Source organism: Opisthocomus hoazin, chromosome 1 (genome assembly GCF_030867145.1).
Source record: "Opisthocomus hoazin isolate bOpiHoa1 chromosome 1, bOpiHoa1.hap1, whole genome shotgun sequence".
In the NCBI taxonomy this organism is placed as follows: domain Eukaryota; kingdom Metazoa; phylum Chordata; class Aves; order Opisthocomiformes; family Opisthocomidae; genus Opisthocomus; species Opisthocomus hoazin.
Window position 1 is genome coordinate 73719822 of NC_134414.1, and position 22778 is coordinate 73742599.

At 44.0% G+C, this 22778-nt stretch overlaps 1 protein-coding gene across 6 annotated transcripts in view; it reads left to right on the top strand.

Moving 5' to 3' along the window:
- Nucleotides 1-22778, top strand: part of ST6GAL2 (ST6 beta-galactoside alpha-2,6-sialyltransferase 2) — a 177614-nt gene that overhangs the window by 132087 nt on the left and 22749 nt on the right. For 5 of the 6 annotated variants that reach the window (XM_075425791.1, XM_075425815.1, XM_075425804.1 and 2 more), the window contains exons 2-3: nucleotides 15765-16767; nucleotides 21602-21699. In XM_075425791.1, coding sequence (XP_075281906.1) covers nucleotides 15822-16767; nucleotides 21602-21699 — 1044 coding nt within the window. In that variant the 5' untranslated portion in view covers nucleotides 15765-15821. Of the gene's footprint in view, nucleotides 1-4147; nucleotides 4212-15764; nucleotides 16768-21601; nucleotides 21700-22778 lie in introns of those variants that run through there. The other variant, XM_075425824.1, reaches the window with a different exon arrangement.

A 22778-nucleotide genomic window follows, 5' to 3' on the forward strand; every position in this document is an offset into this window, starting at 1 on the left:
TGCTCTTCGCTGTGTCCAAACATCTGTAGCCTGAAATGTCTAGCTGCCAAAATTGCAAAATTTCAGATAGGCATTAGAAAATACAGAGGAAAAGTTTGTGGGCCTGGAAGTGCTTTTTATTTTTCAAGTTAGGGGCACTTTGGCTGTGACCTGATTCTGCGTGGGAGTGAGACCTGGTTATGCACCTTACGCTTTCTTCCCCTCTCCTGGTTCCTGAATGATGTGAAGACCGAAGCGTGCCATTGCAGCTACTTGCTATTGTTAGGTGGGCCAAATGAGGAAAGGTCTCAGATATGCTGTATTTAAAGATGCTGAATTAATTTGACCGAGTCACTTTATAGACAGAGCGAGCAGAGCTGGAACAGCTGTCAGGCTGGAATGAACCCTCACCCCGAGGCAGGGGCTGAGGGTGTTTCAAGTCGATGCTTGACTGTATTTTTCTTTCCAGGGCTTGAAGTGCCGCGAGAGACTCGGCAGAAGCCAGGAGGTGCTGCTCCTGGAGGGGACAAGGTGTTGTTGGTCCCTGTTCGTTACCTCTGCAGCTGGTGACGCCAGGAGGTCTGGGCCAGGCGCAGTCCCTGTCCCGTCTGCCAGCTGTGCCCCTGCTACCATCTGTACTGGGGGTAGCATCTGCAGCAGAGGGAGGTTGCTGCTGCTTGCCTAACACACCCCACATCAAACATACAGTTGTCTGTCAAGGTACGGTAGATTGTCATGGGTTAATTCCTGAAAAAGGGTCTCTGCATAAAATGCCTACCAGAGGGTTTTCTATTTGCTCAGGCGTTTTATTATTAGGAGCAGTAAAAAGACCAACAGAGCCAGCTAAAAATCAATCTGCCACTATGTAGACAGCAAGTAAGAACGGTGCGGGGTGGGTGTAATGTGATCACAGCTACTTAAACCAGTGATCAGATATAGTGCTACAGTCTGCAAAAGCTGCAAGCAGTAGAGAAACCCCGCTGAAAACTCCTGGACCACGGAATTAGAATAATTAAGCCTTGCAGTCGCTGGAATATATGTTGCTCTTGCAAGGTTGTCGTGAGGTAGATAATAAAGGTACAGCTAGAGGACACTGTATGCCTGGAACTTTGCTTTTGTCGTCTGTGACGCAGAGGCTCTTTGTTTTTTTTAAAACAATGACTAGTTGCAGTTGAAAGTGCCTTGAGGATTCTTCAGGTGGTGATAGCACCCAAACCACAGCTGTCAAAGAGGAAATGCAAAGCGCAATGTATAGATAGGAGGATGCATCTTTTGATTCCCGAGCTAGCTCGAGCATCGCTGCACGGCACCGTAGTGCTCCGCATAGAGATTCCCTCACATATTTCTTCAGTAAGCAGGGCCCCACTGGAGGAGATCACCTCAGTGAATTTTTGGCTTCTTGGCATTTCTGGAAATAGCGTGTCTGCACTCTTCAGGCTGCAGAGCTGCAAAGCTTTGAGTTACTACTGGTGCTGCTCCATGCCGTGCTTGCAGATGAAAGTTTCCAAAGAGTCTCATAAACCCAGTGCATGAGCTGAGAGAAGGGACAGGAAACTGCCTAGCCTGTAGCACTGCAATATTACAGTATTGTCTGCTGCTGCAGTAACCCCTGCTGTGTTTGGAAGGTCTCGGGCATACCAGCACCATGTCTAATCAGTCGAGCAGCCAATAGTAATTCATAGCCTTGACTGCTGAGAAATTCAGCGTGGCTGAGATGGATATCTGATCCAGCTCAAGAAAGAAAAGTCCTCTTCCTACAGTAGTTTGCTTTTGATAGTGCCACTTTAACCCTGTTTCTGAATTTATTCACTTCTTTTCTAAAGAATAGTTAAAAAGTATGACACTTCAACATAATTAAAATACCCAGTCATTAAATCTTTGATATTATTTCCTTATTTACTGACTTTTAACGTTTTAAGTAAATGAGGCAGGAACATTAACAGCCAGACAATGATACAGCTGTGCGAAGACAATAAAGCTGTTAGTTTTGAGTCACAAAACTCCAGTAGTGTCCATCTGTGTTGTAAGTCCTGAATGCACGCAGTAAGGGTATGTGATAGAGTATAAAATCTTGCTTACCTTACCACTGGATTGAAGTCAGCCTCTTCATATGCGATTCCCTCCCCTCCCTGCCTCCCCAGTGTCTGGAATCAGCTTTAAAGCAGAAGTGTGGTCAGTAACAGCAGAGCAAAAAGAGAGCCGCTCATTACCCCACTGTCCAAGTTTCTCAGAAAGTAATATTTGGTACCACATCAGTTCCACTGTGGTTTTGGGATATAAAATGAAACTGAATTTTTCATTCAGATCCGCTAAACAAAACAGTTGTACTGCATTTCAAAGAACAAAAATGTATTTTTAAGCAAAAGATTCCCCTCATTTTCCATCCAGCTGAAGTGAGATTACAGAAGAAGAAAATTGCAAGTCTCATGTATGAGAAGTACTCAGGAAAATGTCAAGTGACTTGGAAACAGGCATGCTGCACAGAAGTGTCGTCAAGAAAAAGACAGACTAGGTCAAGATTTGCAGCAGTGGTGACTGGCTCATAGGTCTTGGAGACAGTTCAGAATAGGGATGCCAGTTCTCCTGAGGTTTTGGCAATCAAGAGGTGGCTGTAATGACATGATGTTGCTGGATGAAACACGCGATGGTAACCTGGAGTCATCAGTCACTGGCTGAAATGCTGGAGAAGTAGTAGCTGTAGAGAGAGTACATAGAGTACATAAAGTATGTATTTTATTAACAATGTTACATTTTCTGAGAAAGGCAGTGCTTTTAGAAATAAAATGTTGTGTTCTAAAAGTCTATTTTTTCCCCAATTCTCTGATGCCCAAGCCAAGTGAAATTGATTTTAAACTAAAGACAACGATGTGCCTGTTTCTTTCAACAGTGTGCTTGGCGGAGAAATAAGATATTAGAATTCACATAAACTTGGATTCTCTGACTCCTGGAAAGGAAACTGTGTACGTTACCCACTGACGGAAACATGGGCTCCTCTACAGCATGCCCTCGGGCATGTTCTATTTGAGTGGCTTGAAAATATGTGATTATTCCTCATGTGCTTGTCCATACTCTGTTTCTTTATGGAGACAGTGACATTTACAGTATCTGCAGGCTGGAATACTGCTTTTGCCATAGCTTTTAATGGTTATCTCCATTTACTAAAAAAAACCCTAAACTGAGACCTTGGCATGGCAATGGCGTGGAAGGTCTAGCAGACACAAATTGTCACCTGCATGTGGTGATAAAGTTAGAAAACACTTTAAAGAAATCAGGCTTTCCGTTTGCTTGATCTGAGCCTTACAAATTCTTTTTCTTTAATTTCTCTTCCCTCATGGTATAACACTATGTAACTCTGCTCATTCTTTCATCAGAAATGATTCAGACCTGAGGGACACTTGTAATTTGGAAGTAATTAGTAAATAAGTCAGATAAATACTATCCATTGAGAATTGTGAAAGCACAGTGGATAGGATTCTTAAAGAGCTGTATCAAATTCAAACAATTAAAGCTTAAAAAATTTATCAGTAGTTAGTATGATAAGTCCATTTCATCATAAATTAGTTCTCTGTTAATAATTTCTGCTGCTTTCGGAGCAATCTGAAGAGATTTAGCAATCTCAAAAAGTGGTTAAAAGAGAAGAAAGAGAAAAATCTGTAGAAGTACAGCATCTTTCGACTGAAATGTGGTGGTATCCAGCTGCCGGATTTGCAGCGCGAACCTGGGCTGTGTGCTGGCAGTCGGAGCTGGTGTGAAAATGCAGTCAGTGGGGTTCTGCGCCCAGAGCTGCACCTCAGGTCTGTGCGTGTGGCTACTCCCCCCTCCTCAGCTAATTCTTTTGGTTCTTCTGGGACACAATGTATTGTCTGTCTGCTTGTTTAAGAAAAGCTCAGTGGTGCTCATTTTCTTACGCTGAAGTCAGGAAAAAAACCAGGTTGAGTGGCAGCTACTGTTCACAGAATTGGGCTCTTTAAGTGGAAAAGCAGAAGGTGAGGTACAAGATAGGTTTGAATAAGTGTGGTTTGTAAGTAGACCAGTCTACCACTGCTTGTAAATTTATCTTAAGATCTTTGTATTCCTCTATTTAAATGTCACTTCAGGATTGTGAGATACTGCAGGATTCTGCTGTAGCTTTGTAGCAGCGGAGGGACAGAGTAATTGGAACACACAGAGCTGTGCCATTCCTCCCTGGGAATAACCTGGTGTCGCTCACAACCCTCCAGGGTCTGTCAGAGGTAATACCAGATTTCATATTTGGGGTTTTTCTATCATACAATTCACTATAATTACTAGAAGTACTATGAACTAGTACAATGCATTACAATAAAGTACAAGTTACAATGAATTAAGAAAATATACTATTCCTATATAGAGTTCCTTCTGCTTTATTGGATTGGTAAATTTTGTTTAATCAATTCACCAAACTGGGTTTGGTGGTTGGGAGCTTTACTACTAGTGGCAGGTTTCCTACCAGCAAGTGTGGATTACCAGCACTTTGCTGTACTACCTCATGTCCCAACACAGATTCACAAGAATTTTACTCTTTTACCACAGCAGAGCAGGCACAACAGAAAGTTTTGCACAGATTCTGAAAAATCTGGCAGGTTTGGAGTAGACTGAGCACAGCGGAACACCAGAACAAGAGTCTTATCACTGCTTGGCATCATTTATGATTGCTTCTGGTACATCTTTTTGCATCTTTATACCCATATTTAGCATGAACTTCAATGCGTTTTTCTCCAACAGTTGAAAAAACCCCAACCTGATGAAAGTAGGAAAATTTTGCTTTGCTTGCAGTCATCCTGCGTGGTATGCCCTATATCTGCTACAGCAGTTTTAACTGTTAGTAAAACATCTCTACTAACATATGCTGACTAGAAATATAGATGCTAATGAGGAAATAAAAGCAAGAATCCTGAAAATGCTGGAAACGTTAAGCATTAGTTTTTTAGACCAGACTAAGTGTGGGTTTTTTTATGTATTTAGTGTCTGAACGGGATTGAAGCAGGACTAAACCCCATCAACAGAATAGGTTTGACAGGATTGGGTGTTGCTAAGGAATCAATCTGTTAAAACAAAGATTTCTTTTTCAGAACAGTTGCTTTTTATGTTGGCAGAGAAAACCTTTTTCTGATTGATTTAGGGCAGTGAATTGGCTTCACTTTATTACTTGCTCTGTGCCTTTAGCACTTAAAAGCTGCAGACGTGGATTAGGGCTGTATTATGCTAGGCAAGGGGCAAAACCACATAGAAGTTTGTCTCCATCCTCGTGAACTTTTTTCTGATTCTCCAAATGGTTGGCTTGAGTGCTGCCGATAGCCTGGCTGAATGGCGGATGGTGCCATGGTGAGGGAAAACTCCCGTTTTCTGGGAAGGCCGCGAGCCCGGAGGGAAGCGAGCACTGGCTCAGCAGAAGGTCCCTGGGAAAGCGGGCGGGCGGGCGTGCTAGGGGAGCGTGGGCAGACCCCAGCTACTCCCTGCCACAGCCGGGAGGGAGTCTGTTCCGGTGGGTGCTGAGTCGCGGGTGTGCAGCCAGGGAGGAGAGGAGAAGAGAGAGGGAAGGAGAATTTCGGATGTGTCTGACGTCTTGCTGAGAGGACGGCTGTGCTCTGTGCTGGGCAAGAGGGTGAGCTTGATCCGCATCTCCCAAGCAGATGCCTCGGCATCTTCGAAGCAGAGCGTGCAGAAGGCAGGCGGGGGGGGTTGGATGTCTTGGCTACTTAAGGGAGACATAGAAGGAGGGCTTTTTAATTAATTCGGTGATATTTCAAAGGCCTGCCTGTTGGCTGAAAACCAAAAAAAGACATAACCAGCATTTGAAAAACTAACAAATATTTTAATGAAAATTTTGAGCCCACCTGTTGAAGAATTAAAGGAAGGGAATGCATTACATGCATACTGATTAGCTTCAGACTTCAAAGTCAGCATTTAAATGGAGACTTTCCTCTAGAAGTAAAGGCATGTCAACAACCTCTGACAAGTATCTTATTAAGAAAAGCATTTACTCTTTCACAGATTCATCTGTAGTAGCCTGTAGATCTCAAAATACAATATTTTTAGAGTCCGTTGTCTCTTACGATGGTGAAAATTAACATCAAATGGTAATTCCACAGTTGTACTCTGTGAGGATGGGCTCTGAGTCTTATCCTGTCATTTTAAATTTTATAACAAAAACAACTAATGCAAATAATCTTGCAAACTAGCCATCTTGCTTCTCAGTTACCTCAGTTTGCTGCTGTTTTAATGGTGCCAGAGCTTTTAGAGACCCTAATTTTTTTTCTGCTACCTTCCACCTTGTAAAGTCATTTGTCCTTGCAGGGACTGAATGGCCAGCGCTGGGAGAGAGGACTTCTTGTGCACTGCACATGGGCACTAATGACTGCACAAAGGGGAAAGCTATGAATAATCCAGCTAACAACCTTGCTTTAATGGTCACTATTCCTCATGCTGGTTTCATGATGGTAGTTCTTAGAGATCCTGTTTCTCTGCAAAATTTCCAGACAGGTAGGATTCGGGTTCCAGCGGTTTGTGTCAGGTTACAAACGGCTGTATCCCCCACAGCAGAGACTTCTGTTGATCTAGTCATAGTTTAAACTAATACTGCCCTGAGCCATGCATAAAACAGTGCCAGAATGGAGGACGAAAAAAACCCCAGAGTTAAATACTAATACCACTTTATTTTGCTTTATGAAGCCAAACAAAACATCCCAGCTAGTGTAGATTGGCTTATCGTCAGCATAGTCATGTTAAGTATTAAAATATACAAAAAAGGGGGAAAAAATTGTCCCAGTCCAGGAAATTTCAATTTTGGATTGTGTTTGTAATGTAGCAAGGGCTAAACTGACTTCATCCTTCAGTTTGGCAGGCCTTCCTCCAGGTTGAAACTTTTCATTCAAGCTTTTAGCCTAGAGCAAATAAGCCTATAGAAGGCATGTTGTTTGCATGTATGTATATGAGTATATAGAAATGAGACATTAGCAATGATAATTTTCTAAGTGTTCTCTTACAATTATGTTGCTAACATAAACAGATAGGAATTGGCACTGAGATAGAGCTGAGAAGCAGGGAACAATTTATTGTTCTTTTTTAGAGTTTTCAAACAAGGGCTTGCTTGCTTTCTGGAACAAATGTAAAAAGACAAACTAGAGTAATAAAGTTAATAATAAAAAGCAAAGCAAAACAAAACACAGTGCCTATAGGACTTGCTTTATTGGAACATACAGTAGAAACATACTCTGTGGTTGTAAAATTTACTGCTATAGTGAGATATGGATAATCAGTATATCTCAGAAACGTTGTTGCTTTAGAGTGGAAAATCAAAATTCTCCAACCATTTCTGCCTGGAAGAGTTTGAGTTCAGTCAAGTTTTTTGTGTTCGGATTGAAACAGACCTTTTGTAACTGTGCTCTCTGTTCCCGCACGTGTTAGTGTAAACGTTTCCTTCTTTCAGGAAGCAATTCAGATTGCCCTTTTTCAGTGCAATTACTGCTGTGTTAAGTTCAAGTAATATAGCATCTAAAAACATTTATAGAGCAAAGAAAAGAAGCCTTTTATTCTGACCTTGCCAAGAGCAGAAATAAAATGAGCTGTTGTGCTGGAAGTGCAGAACTGCATGAGGATCTGTAACGTCCTGTTTCTCGTGGCTTAGTCTTGTGTGCAGCCTGAGATTTGTGTGATTTAATGAGACTGTGATTCGTTTATCCTGTCAAGCTTTAAATAAAAAACCCTCAAAGCACTTCCTTCCTTTTCTGAATTATGTGTTTTTGCAAGTACGGTATCAAAAGCTGTCCCTTAAAAAGAGGGAGGGGAACCAAATACAGTTAGGTATGTTGACTGGACTTTTTTTTTTCTTATGCTTTATTAGACGCTGGGTAGACTATCCATTTCTCTGCGTTGCTCTTTCTTGTTTCAGGGCATTAAGGGTTTCCTGCCATCATGTTCAGTTACACATGACATCAGAACATAGGCATGGGCTACTCCTGAGCTGCGCTGTTGCGAGGAGAAAGGGATTAAAACCTTCTTTTGTGGGCAGGGAAGGATCAGTCCCATGGGAAGGCAGGCTGTGCTTAAGATGTGCAGTAACCTCTGCCTGTGCTGTGGGTCGTCAGGCACCCACCGTGCCAGTAGTTAGGCGCATCTCTGTGTGGGGTGTGAAGCCATGTTCACAGGGTAGAAGAGGGGAAAATAGCTGCAGCTCTTTTGGATGCTAATCCCTAGCACTGTGGGCAGAGTTTATCTTCAGCCTCTCTGCTGCTCCCCCCTGCCTTCCTGCCCTCTGCGCTGCTCCACAGCCGGGCTTTCTTCCCAGCCGGCCCAGCGTCCCCCAGTCTTTGCTTCTCCTTCCCCGTCACTGACGAGCAGAGATGCATGAATGTGTAGCGCAGAAAAAACGCGGGTGGCCCGGTGGCCTGATCCTCCAGGCTTTGCCTGTGTAGAGGAGCTGCTGAGGCGTCAGAGTGTAGCTGGCTGGGATGGAGTTTGTCTGGAGAAGAGGAGGCTGTGGGGAGACCTTATCACTCTCTACAGCTACCTTAGAGGCGGTTGTAGTGAGGTGGGTGTTGGTCGGTCTCTTCTCCCAAGTAACTAGCGGTAGGACGAGAGGCAATAGCCTCAAAAGTTGCATCAGGGGAGGTTCAGATTGGAGCTTAGGAGAAAATTCTATATTGAAAGAGTGGTTGGGCAATGGAACAGGCTGCTCAGGGAAATGGTGGAGTCACCATCCCTGAAAGGGTTCAAAAAATATGTAGATGTGGCACTTCGGGACATGGTTTAACAGGCGTGATGGTGTTGGTTTGACAGTTGGACTTGATGATCTGGGAGGTCATTTCAACCTTAACAATTCTATGGTTCTATGATTGTACAAAGTTGGATCCCTCCGTGATTATCAAGCAGTATACTGAAATTCACTTTGGAAAAGCAACTTGCAGTGTCTTTGGATATTTGCAGTGGTTTTATACTGATGTAAATAAGAATTTTTTTTTTTCCTGCTGGTGCTTGGATCAAGAGGCAGTGCTGTGGCAGCTAAAGTATGATCGAAAACTGTCCAAAACAGCCAGCTGGTAGTTCTGCAAGGGCAGAAAAGATACCTTAGATGCTTCTCTACTCTTTGTGTGTGAGGACATGGTAGGGACTGTGGCCAGTGGTGGTTTCTGCATCCATGTCCCGTGGTGGAACCATGCACTGCTGACATTTGCTGCAACTCAAAGCAGCCTTGAACCTTTGCATCTCACTGTGAACAAGGTCAGGGCACAGCAAAGGTATGGCAAGAGCAAATGGCAAAAAAAAAGAGGTCAGAAGTAGGTGAGGCTGAGTGTAGGTAGTACATGGCTATGTGAGGGGCTCCTCCGTGAGAGGCTGTAGGGGCTGTTTTGAGTTATGTTGTGAAAACTGCTTGTTCTCAGCACAACCATGTGACACTTCTGCCCCTTTGTAGTTTTGATTGAAGATCCTGGAAGTGATTTGCACTGAAGTTGTTCTGAATTTCACATGCAGTGATATGTAGTTCATTTCTATAGAAACCCTCAGTTACGGTAACAAGACTGTGATCGGCTCATAGCCAGTCCATAAAAGACAAAGAGGTTACAGTGTCTCCCTTGACCTGAAATTTGGGAGGAAATTCTGGCCGGAGTGTTGAATCTCGGTGTGTATCAGAGCGAGAGCCACTGTCACGGCTCGTGAGAAAAGATGCTGCAAGTTGGGTAGGTGGAGGTTTACCCGAGGGGTGCAGTCAGTCACTGCAAAGCCAGTTTTCCCTGGCCCTTGATACTGTGATGAACACTTCCATTGGCAGTGGGGAAGTCTGCATGTGAGGCTAAGAGCTGGTATGGTTATTTTTACTTCCCTCCTGTCAGCCCACACTCGCATAACCTGTATGTGGTCTTTGGGCTGTGCAGGCAGCACTGTGGGCTGTAGAAAAGTGTTAGCTGGCTTCAGTGCCAGGCGGCTTGAACTTGATGATGGAACGTGGAGAGTGGGTATCAGATGCATAGAAGAGAGCTTTGACCTCCCACTAAAACCTGGAGATTTATGCATCTAAGCCCCCATGCTCCTACAGAATAATCTAGGACACGTTCCTTGGCAGAAACCCCATTGAGCATTTCTCCAGCTGCCGGGTTGCCAGTTCGAGTGAGTTTTACTGCAAGTCTCACTATATTTGGTAATTTTCTTACAGTCTGAGCTCCTGGAAATGGGTCGTTAGTAAAAATAAATAATAATAAAAAAAAAGCTACTCCACTCCCACCTCCTTTAACTTGAAATCCTAGGTATTATCAGAGGACCTGAGAACAGGCACACTGCCTGCATCCCCAGAAGCAAACAAGAACCTGAGACTCTGCTTTCTAAATACCCTGGGCTGGGATGCTTGGCTCGCATGCAAGAGGTGATTCAGGTTAGCAATAGCATCATTTGCATACCTCCCAAGGAATTTTCCCTAAGAAGATAACTAAATATAGTTTAAAAAAGCACTGAGCAATATTGGAAGAAAAAAAACACAACCCTACTTCTGAATTGCTTGGATGGTTCTTCTTTGTTTCAGAAGACATTTTCTTATGTTGCCACAAATAATACTGAATGCAGCTTGACTCCTCTGAAAATAACGTTGAAGGAAGGAGACAGATTTATTGGGGCTAACAAGGAAGTTGTCCAAAAGAGATTCATTAATTAGGAGGCCTAATCACAGCCAATAAGACATGTGCCTGGGCCATCAACAGACTAATATACATCTTTTGGCAGTCACCACTCCCCACAGGCTCGCCTGTCTGTTGCTGCCTACTGTATGGCTTGCACCGCAGAAATGATGTGATAATGCTAAAACCAATTTGGCGCTTCCCACATGAGAGGACGAGAGTGTTTCCCCACCCTGGAAACGCAGCCTCCAGCTGTCTTGCCCTATGCCAGAGGTTTCTTAATACCCTGGAATTAGCTGACTAAGAGATGAAGCAAGCTAAAGGAGCATTTGCTATCTGTTCAGGCCGCCGAAGCTTTCCATCGAACAAACCGTGGTCTGATCCTCAGCCCTCTGGGAACGGTTGCCCACAGCTAACATTTGCTACCCCACATAACCCCGAGGTGACCTTCTCACTGCAAAGCTGCAGCCAAGAAAAACCCTATTTAACATAACAGTGCACAGCTTCGAACATCAACTTGAACCATCCTGACCTCTGAGCTGCTGGGGTCTGTACAAATTAATTTAACAATAGACAGTGTTGAAAGGGAGGAATGTTTCAAAGGAATAAAAAAAAAATCTCCCTCATCCATCTCTTCTCATTTGAGGAATAGTCAGGAGGCCTGCTTTAGAAAAATTAAAAGTGCTTCTTGTTGCAAAACAATGGGCTATGTAAGGGGAGGGGGAACACGTTGGTTTCTTGCATCTTAGTCTAGCGAAATGAAACTTCCCATAAATGGGTGCCGCTTTTGGAAAATCAGCCTTTAATTTCCACTGGGGAATTGGCTTTATCTCCTGGGGTGCTTCAAAGATAACCCTTAGGGTTTGCCTTTCTTTTTCATAGCTGCTGCTAGTACTTCTTTTAAGCGACTAAGTCTCCCCTTTCTGCCCACTTCACTGTTTTGTACCTTGCCTCATGCTTTCCATGGCTTTCATGCAACCAACCAGACTGGGAAAGGAAAAAGCCCCTCTCCATCTGGTAGCTGGAGCTTAAATCAGTTAATGATTGAAAGAGCCCATCAGATAGGAGATACATAGCAAAATGAGATAATCAGCTACTGGGGCAAACAGCTTTATTACTTCTGCTGAAGAGCAGACTGGGTTGGTTTAAGGCTTGGAGGTTTTCCCCAGGTGCAGGCTTATTCCTCTGGTCCTCCTTAGCAGGAGCTTTGACTCCAGCAGTCTCGTTATCTGTAAGTAGGGAGGATTGTTACGGCAGGGGAAGTTGGAGACAATGAGCAATGTTAATGATAATTTTAAACTTTGTGTAGAATTGCTTTGACAGCTTCAAAGCTGTATGATGAGCATAGATGAGAGAGATGGAAGTTTCTTCCTGAAGCATCCAGTGGACTTCAGTAATTACACCAATGAAACTGCCTTTATTTAGCCAGTGTAATTCATTCCGATCATCATTTCTGGTTTCCTACACAAATGTTTTTCTCTTTGCAGTTGAGATGCTCTTCCTTCAGGAACACAGGGCGTGAGCCTGAGCCCGTCTCCAGGTGGTACCATGGGAGACGGTTCCCCAGTGAGGAGCTCGCCCAGGGAGCAGCGGAGGGGTCTGCCGCCAGCCGGGGGTGGGAAGCGTGCGGAGGGGCTGCCCTCTCCTCCCAGTCATTCCCAAAGCCAGCGACTGCGAGGTGTGAGAAGCGCAGGGGCTGACGGAGAGAGGACTGGATGTTTAGTGCAGAGGGAGATGAAATAAACTGATATGTCTCTGGACTTGCTGCGGCTTTCCACACACAGCCTTCAAGACCCTGTGAGGTTGTAGGGGTCCTCTTGCAGCTAATACAGTAATGACCTTGAATTTGCTTCCAGCTCAGCTGTACTGCTGGAGGACAAGGCTTTTCTTGTGAGCAGAAAACATTAAAGCAGCACAGAGATTTGTCTGCATAGCTCCGGTCTTCAAGAGATTTGAGTATCCTTTTTGAGGCCCCACTTGCAACAAGGGATTGTAGATAAGCTTCTGCAGTAGTTAATGTGTAAAGTTTTCAGATTTATTCTCACTGGTGCCTCTCCTTCTGCTTGCAGTGGTGACAAATACACTGCTGTATGCTGATTTTCTTGTTTTATGCAGATAATTTTTTGCTACATGAAAAAGGTAATTGTACATGCTCATAGGTGCACGCTGACCAAGATGAGTGTGCGTTTGTGACCTTGTAAGTGTTAGGGGGGGAAATATTAATTCACTTTGTTTTCAAAATAATTAATTATGTAACTCATTCCTTTTTCACATTGTAACCTGCATATCAGATGTAGGAGTCCAGACTATTACTTCATGCTCATGCAGTCTGCTGCACCAAGCACCTGCGATCACAGACAATTAGAAACCTTCATAGTCTCATACCTGAATGAAGACTAAACCCTTTCTAGTCCTTATCAGCCTCTGGTTGTAAAACACAACAAAGCCTGGAAAGAATTGAGAAAAATATGAGATTTTGTTATGGGTTATGTTTAAATTGTGTTTGGACTGGTTACGTGACTCAGTGGAAAATATTAGTGACCTCTCCCTTTATAGCTTCGACTTCCTGCAAGCTTGTCTGTTATAAAGATTCTGCAAGGCGCTTCCTTTGTGGATCCTGTGAGAAATGTATATTCAGCAGGAGAAACATCTGACTGAGCAAAGACTAACTTGCACAGTGGTTTGGAAGCCACGTGTTGAAAAGTGCTGGGGAAACACAGCAGGGAAAATGATAAAAAGGGATGAAAGCACTTCAGACGGGTGAAGAATGCTGATTTAAAAATGCAAACCATCTGAGCACTGATGAGTGGGCAGGTTGCAATAACTTCAGGGCAGACCCAAGTTGCACAGCAGCCATACGCTGTAAGTCGACTCCCACAGGACATGGCCTGTAGCAATCTAAAATTGGAAGGGGTCGGGGGGAGCGTCAAGGTGCTGCAGGGAGCAATCTTGCAGCAGCAGAGCACGAGTGGGAAATGGGTCAGTTGGAGTAATAGCTTTTTTTCCATCTGGTTTGTGTGAGCCAAGCCAAACGTGTGTGGAGCACAGGGTTATCGCACTCACAGATTTTCCCCCCCCCCCCAGTGTGTTAGAAGTGAATGTGTTTTCAATGAAATTTGGTCATCCAAGTGTGACATTATGAATCCTCTTTCTGTTTGGACGCTGCCTTGAGCCCCAAAGTCAGCTTCCTTTTTTTAATGTTCTAGGCTTTGTCTGTATCATTAAAATAGACTGTTTGGAAATGTAATGCTGTGGCCTCACGTTCCCAGGAGGTCAGCAGAAATGCTAGCCTGAAGTAGCCCTGCTAGTACCACCTGCGGTTTGTTCTCGCCTCTGCACTGTGGTAGGCAATCTCCTTGTTTCTGCTGAAACAACTGGATGCGCAGCCACATGCAAGTGGAAAGAAGGGCTGACCCAGTTTAAAAATAACCCAAACCAAAAAAAAAAAGTCAGACATATATTTCCCCACCCTAACCCTCCACTGTTGGTTTACTGGTCTGGTTTGTAATGTGCCAGCTCTGCACACAGGGGTGTTGGCAGAGGCATGGTGCAGGAACAACGGACAGAACGGAGAACACCTTACGCCAGTGTTATTGACAGTTTCTTTTCAAGGTGAAACGCAGCCTTAGTTACAGCTGCAGTCTACGCTTTGTGCTCAGCTTTGGGGTACTTCAGCGGCTTTCAGAAAGGTGATAGCATACGGTGGCTGTGGTCTTGGTCCCTCCTGATGGTCAGGTACAAGCAGGCAGTGTGTTATCAGAGGTGTGTAGAGCTGCGTGTGCTGATCAGATGCGGTGTGATGAGATGGTGGCTCCTGAGGCACAGGCTGCTAATGAAGTCCAAGTCCGTCACCGCTCTGCTTCTCCCTTTTCTGGTCACTGCTGGCTGGTACAAGTGGCTCCTAAGTCCCACCATTAAGTGGTTATTGAAACAAACTGGGTTAGGAAAAAAACTCCAGAAGAAAGGGCTTATTTTTAATCCTGATCAAGTGAGTGGTCTGTCACTAAGTAGTATGTTGAGTTGCGCTGCCGCGTAGCAACTGAGGGTGGCTATGACTATGGTTCAGAGAGGCGAATGATAAGGCATATAAGGTATGGCCGGAGATTCTTCAGCCAGCTTTGCCACCCATGCCCACACCACTTGATTAAGCAAGTGAGTTCGTTTGAGGGCATAGTGTGCGTGATGGTCCAGCAATGTGTTAGTGTATTTTCCTTGGAACACAGCCCCCTCAGTCAGACTTTATTTCATGTTGGACCATGCATCCCTCCAATAACGCACAAGCTGTCCAAAATCCCCAAGTATTAGTAGAGCACAGATTTCCAAGTCTAGGTCTGGCATTCTGAACCCACTCACTTTATGTAAATCTGTAGCATTATCATAACGGCATGTATTTAGTTAGTTGTGCCATCATCCCCTTTTCTGGAAAATGCAAACCCCTCACGCCTTGACGTGCAGAACTCCTTCGTGCCACCTCGCTGAGCGTGTGGCATGCATAGCAGAGGTACAACAGTCACTCTCATATTTGGGTGTGATCCTGGGCTGCGCTCCCCAGCAAATGATGTGGCCCACTGATGCTGTGCCAGTTCATACCAGCTGAGAAGAAAAGGTTTACCTCCGACCTGCTTGTGTGATGCTCTCCTCTGCTCCCCTTTGACGATACCCACAGAGCACTGCCTTTTCGGGGCTGTGGGCAGAGGAGGGCTGTCCGGCTGAGAGTCTGTGCTCCCTGCCTGATCCCTTTGGGGACACGCTTGCTCATAGTCCCACTGCATAAGGACTTCTGATGGCAAAAGAGAAGACAGCTAATATTGTCCCCACTGTGCATGCAGCCAGGCGTGGGCTGTTTTTTTTTTTTTTCTCTTAATGCTGCGCTCAGTATAGCAGAAGCAGGCGGGCACATGATCTCCCCGAAGGCAGGATCCAGTGTTACTGTAGAAACTGGCCACCAGCTTCTTTTGTAGCTAGCAGCTGTCACTGTGTGGTTACAGCCAAAGCGTGTCACTCCTACAGAGTCTGCAGGCTCTGGAGTTTGCTTCTGCTTCTGAATCCTCCGTGCTACAGCTTGAGATTAATTCTGCGCCTTCTATCAAAGCGTGTTAAGATATTTCTGAATTGTGTCTGTTTTTAGAACCATTCTTGGTTAATATTTGATGTTCTTTCTAGGTTTCATTTTGCTTCACCAATACTTCAAGGCACAGAGGAGCTGGTAAAGGCATTGCCATGAAACCTAACTTGAAGCAATGGAAACAACTCATGCTGTTTGGGATCTTTGCATGGGGTCTGCTTTTTCTGGTGATATTCATCTATTTTACAGATAGCAACACTGCTGAACCAGTTCCGAGTTCCTTTTCATACGTTGAAACTAAGAGGCTTCTGCCCCTTCAGGGCAAGCAGAGAGTCATCATGGGAGCCATACACGATCTGTCGTTCTCTGAAACCATCGATGGGAATGAGGTACTTCTTAATGAAGATCTCTTAGGTACATTTAAATCTGGGACTGGAAGTATTAAGAAATGGACTGATTTGGAAGATGCCTTTAGAAATGAAGATGAGTTTTTTCCATCCCAGATAGGAAGAAAATCAAAAAGTGCTTTCTACCAAGTGAATGATGATTATTTATTTGCTGCTGGTCAGCCTCGGTCTCACAACCACCTTCAAGAGACAGCAAAATTCATCTCAGCCGATGAGGATAGTCCAAAAGTAAGTATTTTACAGAACGACTGGAGCCGTCAGAGAAGAATGAGGAGAAGGAGCACAAAGCACAGGAGACGCCAGATGCTTGATGAATCTGATGACTGGGATGGGCTGTATTCCACAATGTCGAAATCCTTTCTTTACAAGCTTTGGAAAGGGGATGTCTCTTCCAAGATGCTAAACCCTCGACTGCAGAAGGCGATGAAAGATTATTTGAGCACCAATAAGCATGGGGTGCGGTTCAAGGGGAAACGGAACTCCAAGTTGACAGGAGACCAGCTATTCTGCGAGCTAAAAGAAAGGGTGAATGTGAAGACAATAGATGGCAAGGAGGCTCCCTTCTCCACTCTTGGATGGGAAAAGCATGTTCCTCAAATTCCACTGGGCAAATTGTATACACATGGCTTTGGGAGCTGTGCCGTAGTTATGTCTGCTGGTGCAATACTGAACTCCTCTCTAGGGGATGAAATAGGTGGGTGAGATGCATCTATTTATGTGCATATGTTTGTACATGTGTGTGTTCATGTTTGTCTTCCAAAAGGTTCATTCTACTCAGAATGAGTAGAGGTCTGTAAAGTCTGGTTGTTCTCTCTCACCGGTGTTACGTGAATGGGAGCTTATGAACTTCAGTGAAGCTGTTGCCTTTCAGGACAGTATAACTGAAAGTAAAATCAGGCCTGAAGTCATAATTTGTTTAAAGAAAACAATGATGCCATCTTATAGCTTGTAGTGGTTTCATCCGATCTGCCATACTTGGTGTTTTGTGCAACATGTGTTTATTTCTTCAGCAGATTAGAGCCCTGTTCAGGTTTTGTTCTGTAAAGCTGTGTTGTACCTGTCTGTATTCTGTGGCAGCTCATAGAGAAACTGCTAGTTGTATTGCTGTCCCAGCTTTGTCCCCATGCCAAGAAGCTGTAGAGCATCCTCTTCATCTCTTGCATGTTTAGAGTTCACAGACATACAGAATTCAGACGCTTGAATGCTTCATGCACTGAGGTCAAGTTTAAATGAGTCCAAGTATCTCTGCCCGTTGTTTTTCCATTGCTGCACTCAGTCAGTGAGCTTACCGGTCTGGTGAGACGTCAACGTCGCACAGAATTCCCAGCTTCAGGGTGGGAGTTTTGTGGTAGCTATTCAGAAGAGGATTGTGGAGGCATAAAACTAATCCAGGTCAGTTTTATTTTTTCTTTTCAAAAATGAGTGCTACTACTCGTCATAACATCTCAGTAGTTCTTCATTTTAGTAGTACACGTGCAGTATGCTAATAGCGCCAAAAGAAGGATGAAATGTGTGTCTCAAACTTGCTTCTGGAGCAAGAAGAGTTATCTCCCTTCAGCTCTCTATAAAAACCTTTTGATGTTCACTCATTTAATCCTCCCATCTTCCAGGATTTCGTATCCCAATACTTGCTTCATCCCACTGTATCATCTCTTTGGCACAGATGGGTTTCCTTTAAATCCCTGGGATATGTTAGAGCTGCTATCATTATTAAACTACTCTAATAAGCTTTCAGCACAGCAAGGGTGCCCAGCTGCCCTGCAGCTAAAATCACACCAGGATAACCCCCAATTTCACAGGGAACCCCACTGATTCAGAAATCTTTGGGGTGAAAAAGCTTAACAGTTTCTCCCTTCTCCAGTGTGTTATCCTGGATGGAAATATCCTGGATTCTGTCAGTGTTGCCCAGTACACTCAGTTTACATCAGCATAGATTAATGCTGTACTGGAGAATCCATAGCACGTGGTGACACATTTACATAGTTACATATTACACCATGCATCATGATATGTTTGCACACTCAGGTGCAGCCCAGATGTGGACTTTGGTGCTTGACGTGGTACCTGGGGCCCGTGTGCTCCTGTGTGCACCCATTTTTTTGGGAACAGTCTGGGCACAGAAAGTTTATGCCATTCTCTGAGGAAGAACTTTTGATTTAATTGGGAAATTGTCATCTGATGCCACCTAAAGGGAGGAGATGCTGTTTGGTAAGGCCAACACAGAAGTTACGGATCTTCTTCTGCCTGTTGTATGGGAAAATGTGTGGGACAGTAGGATTCACAGAAGGTTTGCTGTAAGTGTCTTCCAGGCTATGGGCCTTGTGACTGAGCAGAGAATTTGGCCCAGAACTGTGGGGGGCCAACTGACTGCTTACAGCCATCCCAGAAGGGCTTGGTACAAACCTATGGGTCTGTCGTGGTTTAACCCGGCAGCTGGCAACCAAGCACCAGACAGCCACTTGCTCACCCCTCCCCCTTCCCCCCCCCCTCCCAGAGGGATGGGGAGGAGAAATGGACAAAAGGTAAAACTCGTGGGTTGAGATAAAGACAATTTAGTAATATTTCCTTTGCTGTCTTACTACTATTACTACTACTACTGAATATTCAAAACAAGCTATACACGATACAGTGTTTTTCTCACCACCCCATGACCGATTTGCAGCCAGTTTCCGAGTAGCGATCACGGAACCCAGAACTCGCAGATTTTGTGAATTTCATGAAACTCTTGAACAAGACTAAACTCCCAGAGAAGTTCAGATTCATGGACCAGAAAGGAAGGATTCAAACTCATGGCAAAGAGGGGGGGGGGAATAAAAGGATTCCTTCTGCTGGGGCAACCCTCCTTTATAAACTCAGCATGATGTCTATGGTATGGAATATTTCCTTTGTCCAGCTTGGCCTGTCTGCCTGGCTATGCTCCCTCCCAGCTCCTGCATACCTGCTCATTAGCTGAACATGTGAGACTGGAAAAAGTCCTTGATTTCTTAGCAAGAGCTAACAACATCAGTGTTATCAGCATTCTTCTCATACTAAATCCGAAACACAACAGCTAGGAAGAAAATTAACTCTATCCCAGCTGAAACCAGGACAGAGTCTTAGTGGTCACCGTGGCTCCTGGGAAGTGCCAGTGTTTCCCACTTAAAATGGAAAATGTAAGGTCCAGCATCTGTTTGTATTATTATTCTCACGGGGAAGAAGTTATACTTCACCTTCAGAGTCCACATAGTATGTGTTACAGGTGAGCTCTTGGCCATGCCTTTCCATCTGCTCTCTAGTCATTGAAAAAGTGAGAAGTCTGACTGGGAAGAGAAAGACGAGTCTGTTCGAGATGCTCTTTTTGCTTGTGCATCCAGAGCTGTAGGAGAGGACTGTCCTCTCCCAGAGCCGGCACCAGGGCTACCAGCTCGTGGCTGAAAATGTGAGCAAACCTGCCAGTTTGGAGGCACCTTGGGCGGCCGGTGATGCTGCTCCATGGAGTCAGCCTGGCACCTGTCCTGAGCTCCTCTGTGACTGTAGAGGCACGGCAAAGTTGGCATCGCTGGGGAGTGGGGAACTCCCCATGCGGGAGTTCTGGTCTTTGGGCCATGGGCTGCACAGCCTTGGTTGATGAAGTTGCTGCAGGCTTTTACTATTTATCCTCCCGAACTAAAAAAAAACCGCTTAGGAGAGCAGCAGCAGAGGCCCTTTCTCTTCATAGGCCTTTAGCTCCCTCTTCTGTGCTCCTATTAGAAACACAGACAGAAATGTTAATTTGAGTTCTTCCTTTTGCGCTCCTCCCTCCCACCCCTCCGACTGTTTTTGAATGAAACTAGGTGTGGAAATACTGTGCAAGTACAGCAAACACTCCCATCGTAATCGTGCTGTTTAATGGGAGACCCAGTTGTCTTGGCATCATCAGGAAGGGATCTGCCATCAACACGCAATCCTTTATATGTTTAAAATGGTTATCTCCAAATTCCTATTAAGATTAAAATCGGTTGACTCAAAATCAGGTGTTATCAATGTTAGGCTGTGTCTTGATCATCTATTTTATGGGGAAGGAAAGGTGTTTACTCTTGATATGAAGAACCAGCATGAATAATGTTCAAAATGCAGTGCACTGTCTCTCAACTTATCGACCATACAATTCCCATTTCCCAACCTGATTCCCAGTTCTCAGTCAACAGATTGTCAATAAGTTGTCAAATGCAGGTCCAAATTTGTAGCTCCTACACAATCAGAGTGCTTATGTTTAGGCAGAGGAAGGCTAGATGTTGAGGCTAGTGTTGTCCTTGCATAGGGACATAGAATAAACCTCCAGTCCTTCTTAGCTCCTGAGGAGTTGGACTCGGTGGACATTTGGCAAAATCTCTCTTTTTCAGACACAACATGTTAAAGCAAGCATATATGGCTGAGATTGGACTGCCAGCTTCATGCCACATAACATTTTCTTGTCTGGAGTTACAAGTGTGGAGTAAAGATGTGAACTATGGAAGATGCCAGTTTGATAGGATCAGGCCTGAACTCCATTGAAGCATGTTGGCTATCTTTGGAAACTTCTGCCTCCTCCATTTTTGAGCTACAGGCAACCACATTATAAGTGATGAGAGATAAACAACTGTATAAACTGCCTGTGGGTTAAGGCGTTACATGCCCATTGTGGCCTGAATCGTATTCTCTGCTTCCATCAACGGAAGGGATAAATAGACCAAATAGGGGGCTGTTGACAGGAACAGTGCATTTCTGGGCAATGGAGATAATTTCTTACTCTCCCTCTTTGAGGGCTTTGAGATCCTCTTAAAAAAAAGGCACTGGGAGGGTGATTATCTTTTATCCAGCAGAGGCTTGCACATAGCGTCTGCCCTTGACCCATACTTGACCTATAGCTGCTTTCTATTCTGCGTGACTCTGAGGTCAACAGCTCATGGGGAAACTTTGACAGTTCAGCTCAGTTAGCTCTTTGCTACCAAGGGATCCTCAGGTTTCTGTATGTGAGCAGGTTTGTGGGCTGACTTCCCTGCAGAGACTCTTTAAGACTTCTACTGACCTTGAGAATAAGTACATAAGAAGGATTAATAGGTTTGGGTTAGTTTGAGTTTTTCAGATACTGTAAAACACGATGAAGCACAAGCTTATAGTTAAATGTTGTTATTCGTTCAAATGCACAATTAGATATCCTTGCAATTAACATGCTTTTGCATGGAGTAATTATTTGTAACTTTTGTAATAGAAATAGCAAGCAATTGTGTGTACTGGGTGTACTAATAACCTTCCCACATTAAATTTATCCAATTAAGGGAAATGTTGAAGTATTGCAAGCTAAATTAATAGATTATTCTGAACTTTTTTCTGGTGGATTTTCATAATGTTAATAACATATGGCAGATGCAAGCCGATTTTTTTTTGTGTGTAGTAGAATGTTTCTCATCTTTAGAATATCAAGATTAGGAGAAATGTGTAAATTTTATGTTAGTTTTGCTCATTTATTTTATTTTACTGTTCTATACTACTAAGAAAAATGAAAATGACTCCCCCACTTATGCTCCTAGATTCTCATGATGCCGTTCTAAGATTTAATTCTGCTCCAACACGTGGCTATGAAAAAGATGTTGGAAATAAAACAACGATGCGGATCATTAACTCTCAGGTAAGATCTTCCTTTTGTGAATTCAAGTCAATGTCACTTCTGTACAATATGACATTAAATTAATATCTTCTGAGAAAGTGTTGGGTAGTCTGGGAAACAGCTAGTGATTTAACAGTCGTGATGTAGAGCAGGTAAAAGCTCTCCCTTCCAGGGATGTTCATGCTGCTGTCAGCGTAGAGTGATTGCAGTAGCTACTTGATCTTTTTGTTTCAGAGAATTGGTTTGTAAAGTTTCTCATGTGCCCTACATCCGTAAAGGCTCTGCAGGGTGTCAGAGCTATCAGTACAGAAGGCCTTCACCACACTGCCTCTGGGATCTTCACAAAGCCCAGGCTGTGGGGATCCCAAAGCTCTTTTCTCATATTCTCTAGTTCCCCAATTATTTCCTTGCTGGAAGGCGAAAGAAATGGGAACCAAGTTGTCGTGATACACAACTTCAGGCAAGTCATCGTTCTTTAAAAAATTGGAATGAACTAGTAAAAAACTTTAGTGTACACTGGGTGTTACAGGTAAAGTGAGTTTGCTTATCTGAATGGAAACAGAAAATGGTACTTTTTTGCATATGGGTGTCAACAAACAATTGTGCATTGAACTACAGCGACACCTTATGGTTGAGAGTAGCTTTCCAATTTTGAAGAAACTATTGCCTGAACTCTGGTCTTGGGCAAACCAAGTCTCTTTCCTCTTCATGAAGTGCAGCCAAAAAGCAACAACAGAATTACTGTGAAATTTTATGACATACTGAAATGGTGACTTTAATTAGTCAGTGCCAATAGTATGGTTGGTCTTGTAGCATGCACTATACTTACTGATTCTTGCCGAATGAGAGCAAAATTTTCATTTACTGTTACTCTTGTGAATTCATTTTTTCTTCTTCTTTGTCTTCTTTGAGTGACTTGCCCATGCAAAGTCCATCCTTGGTGGGTGTGTTCTCTGTGTGTAGAAGGTCGCGTTGTTTGCCACGGTGGAGAGGACTGTTCCCTGTCATTCCCTTCACGCTTGTTTTGTAGCACTTTGTGAGACTGCAGGACAGACTAGAGCTTTGAAGTGATCTGGGTCAAATATGCCCCCTTTCTTTTG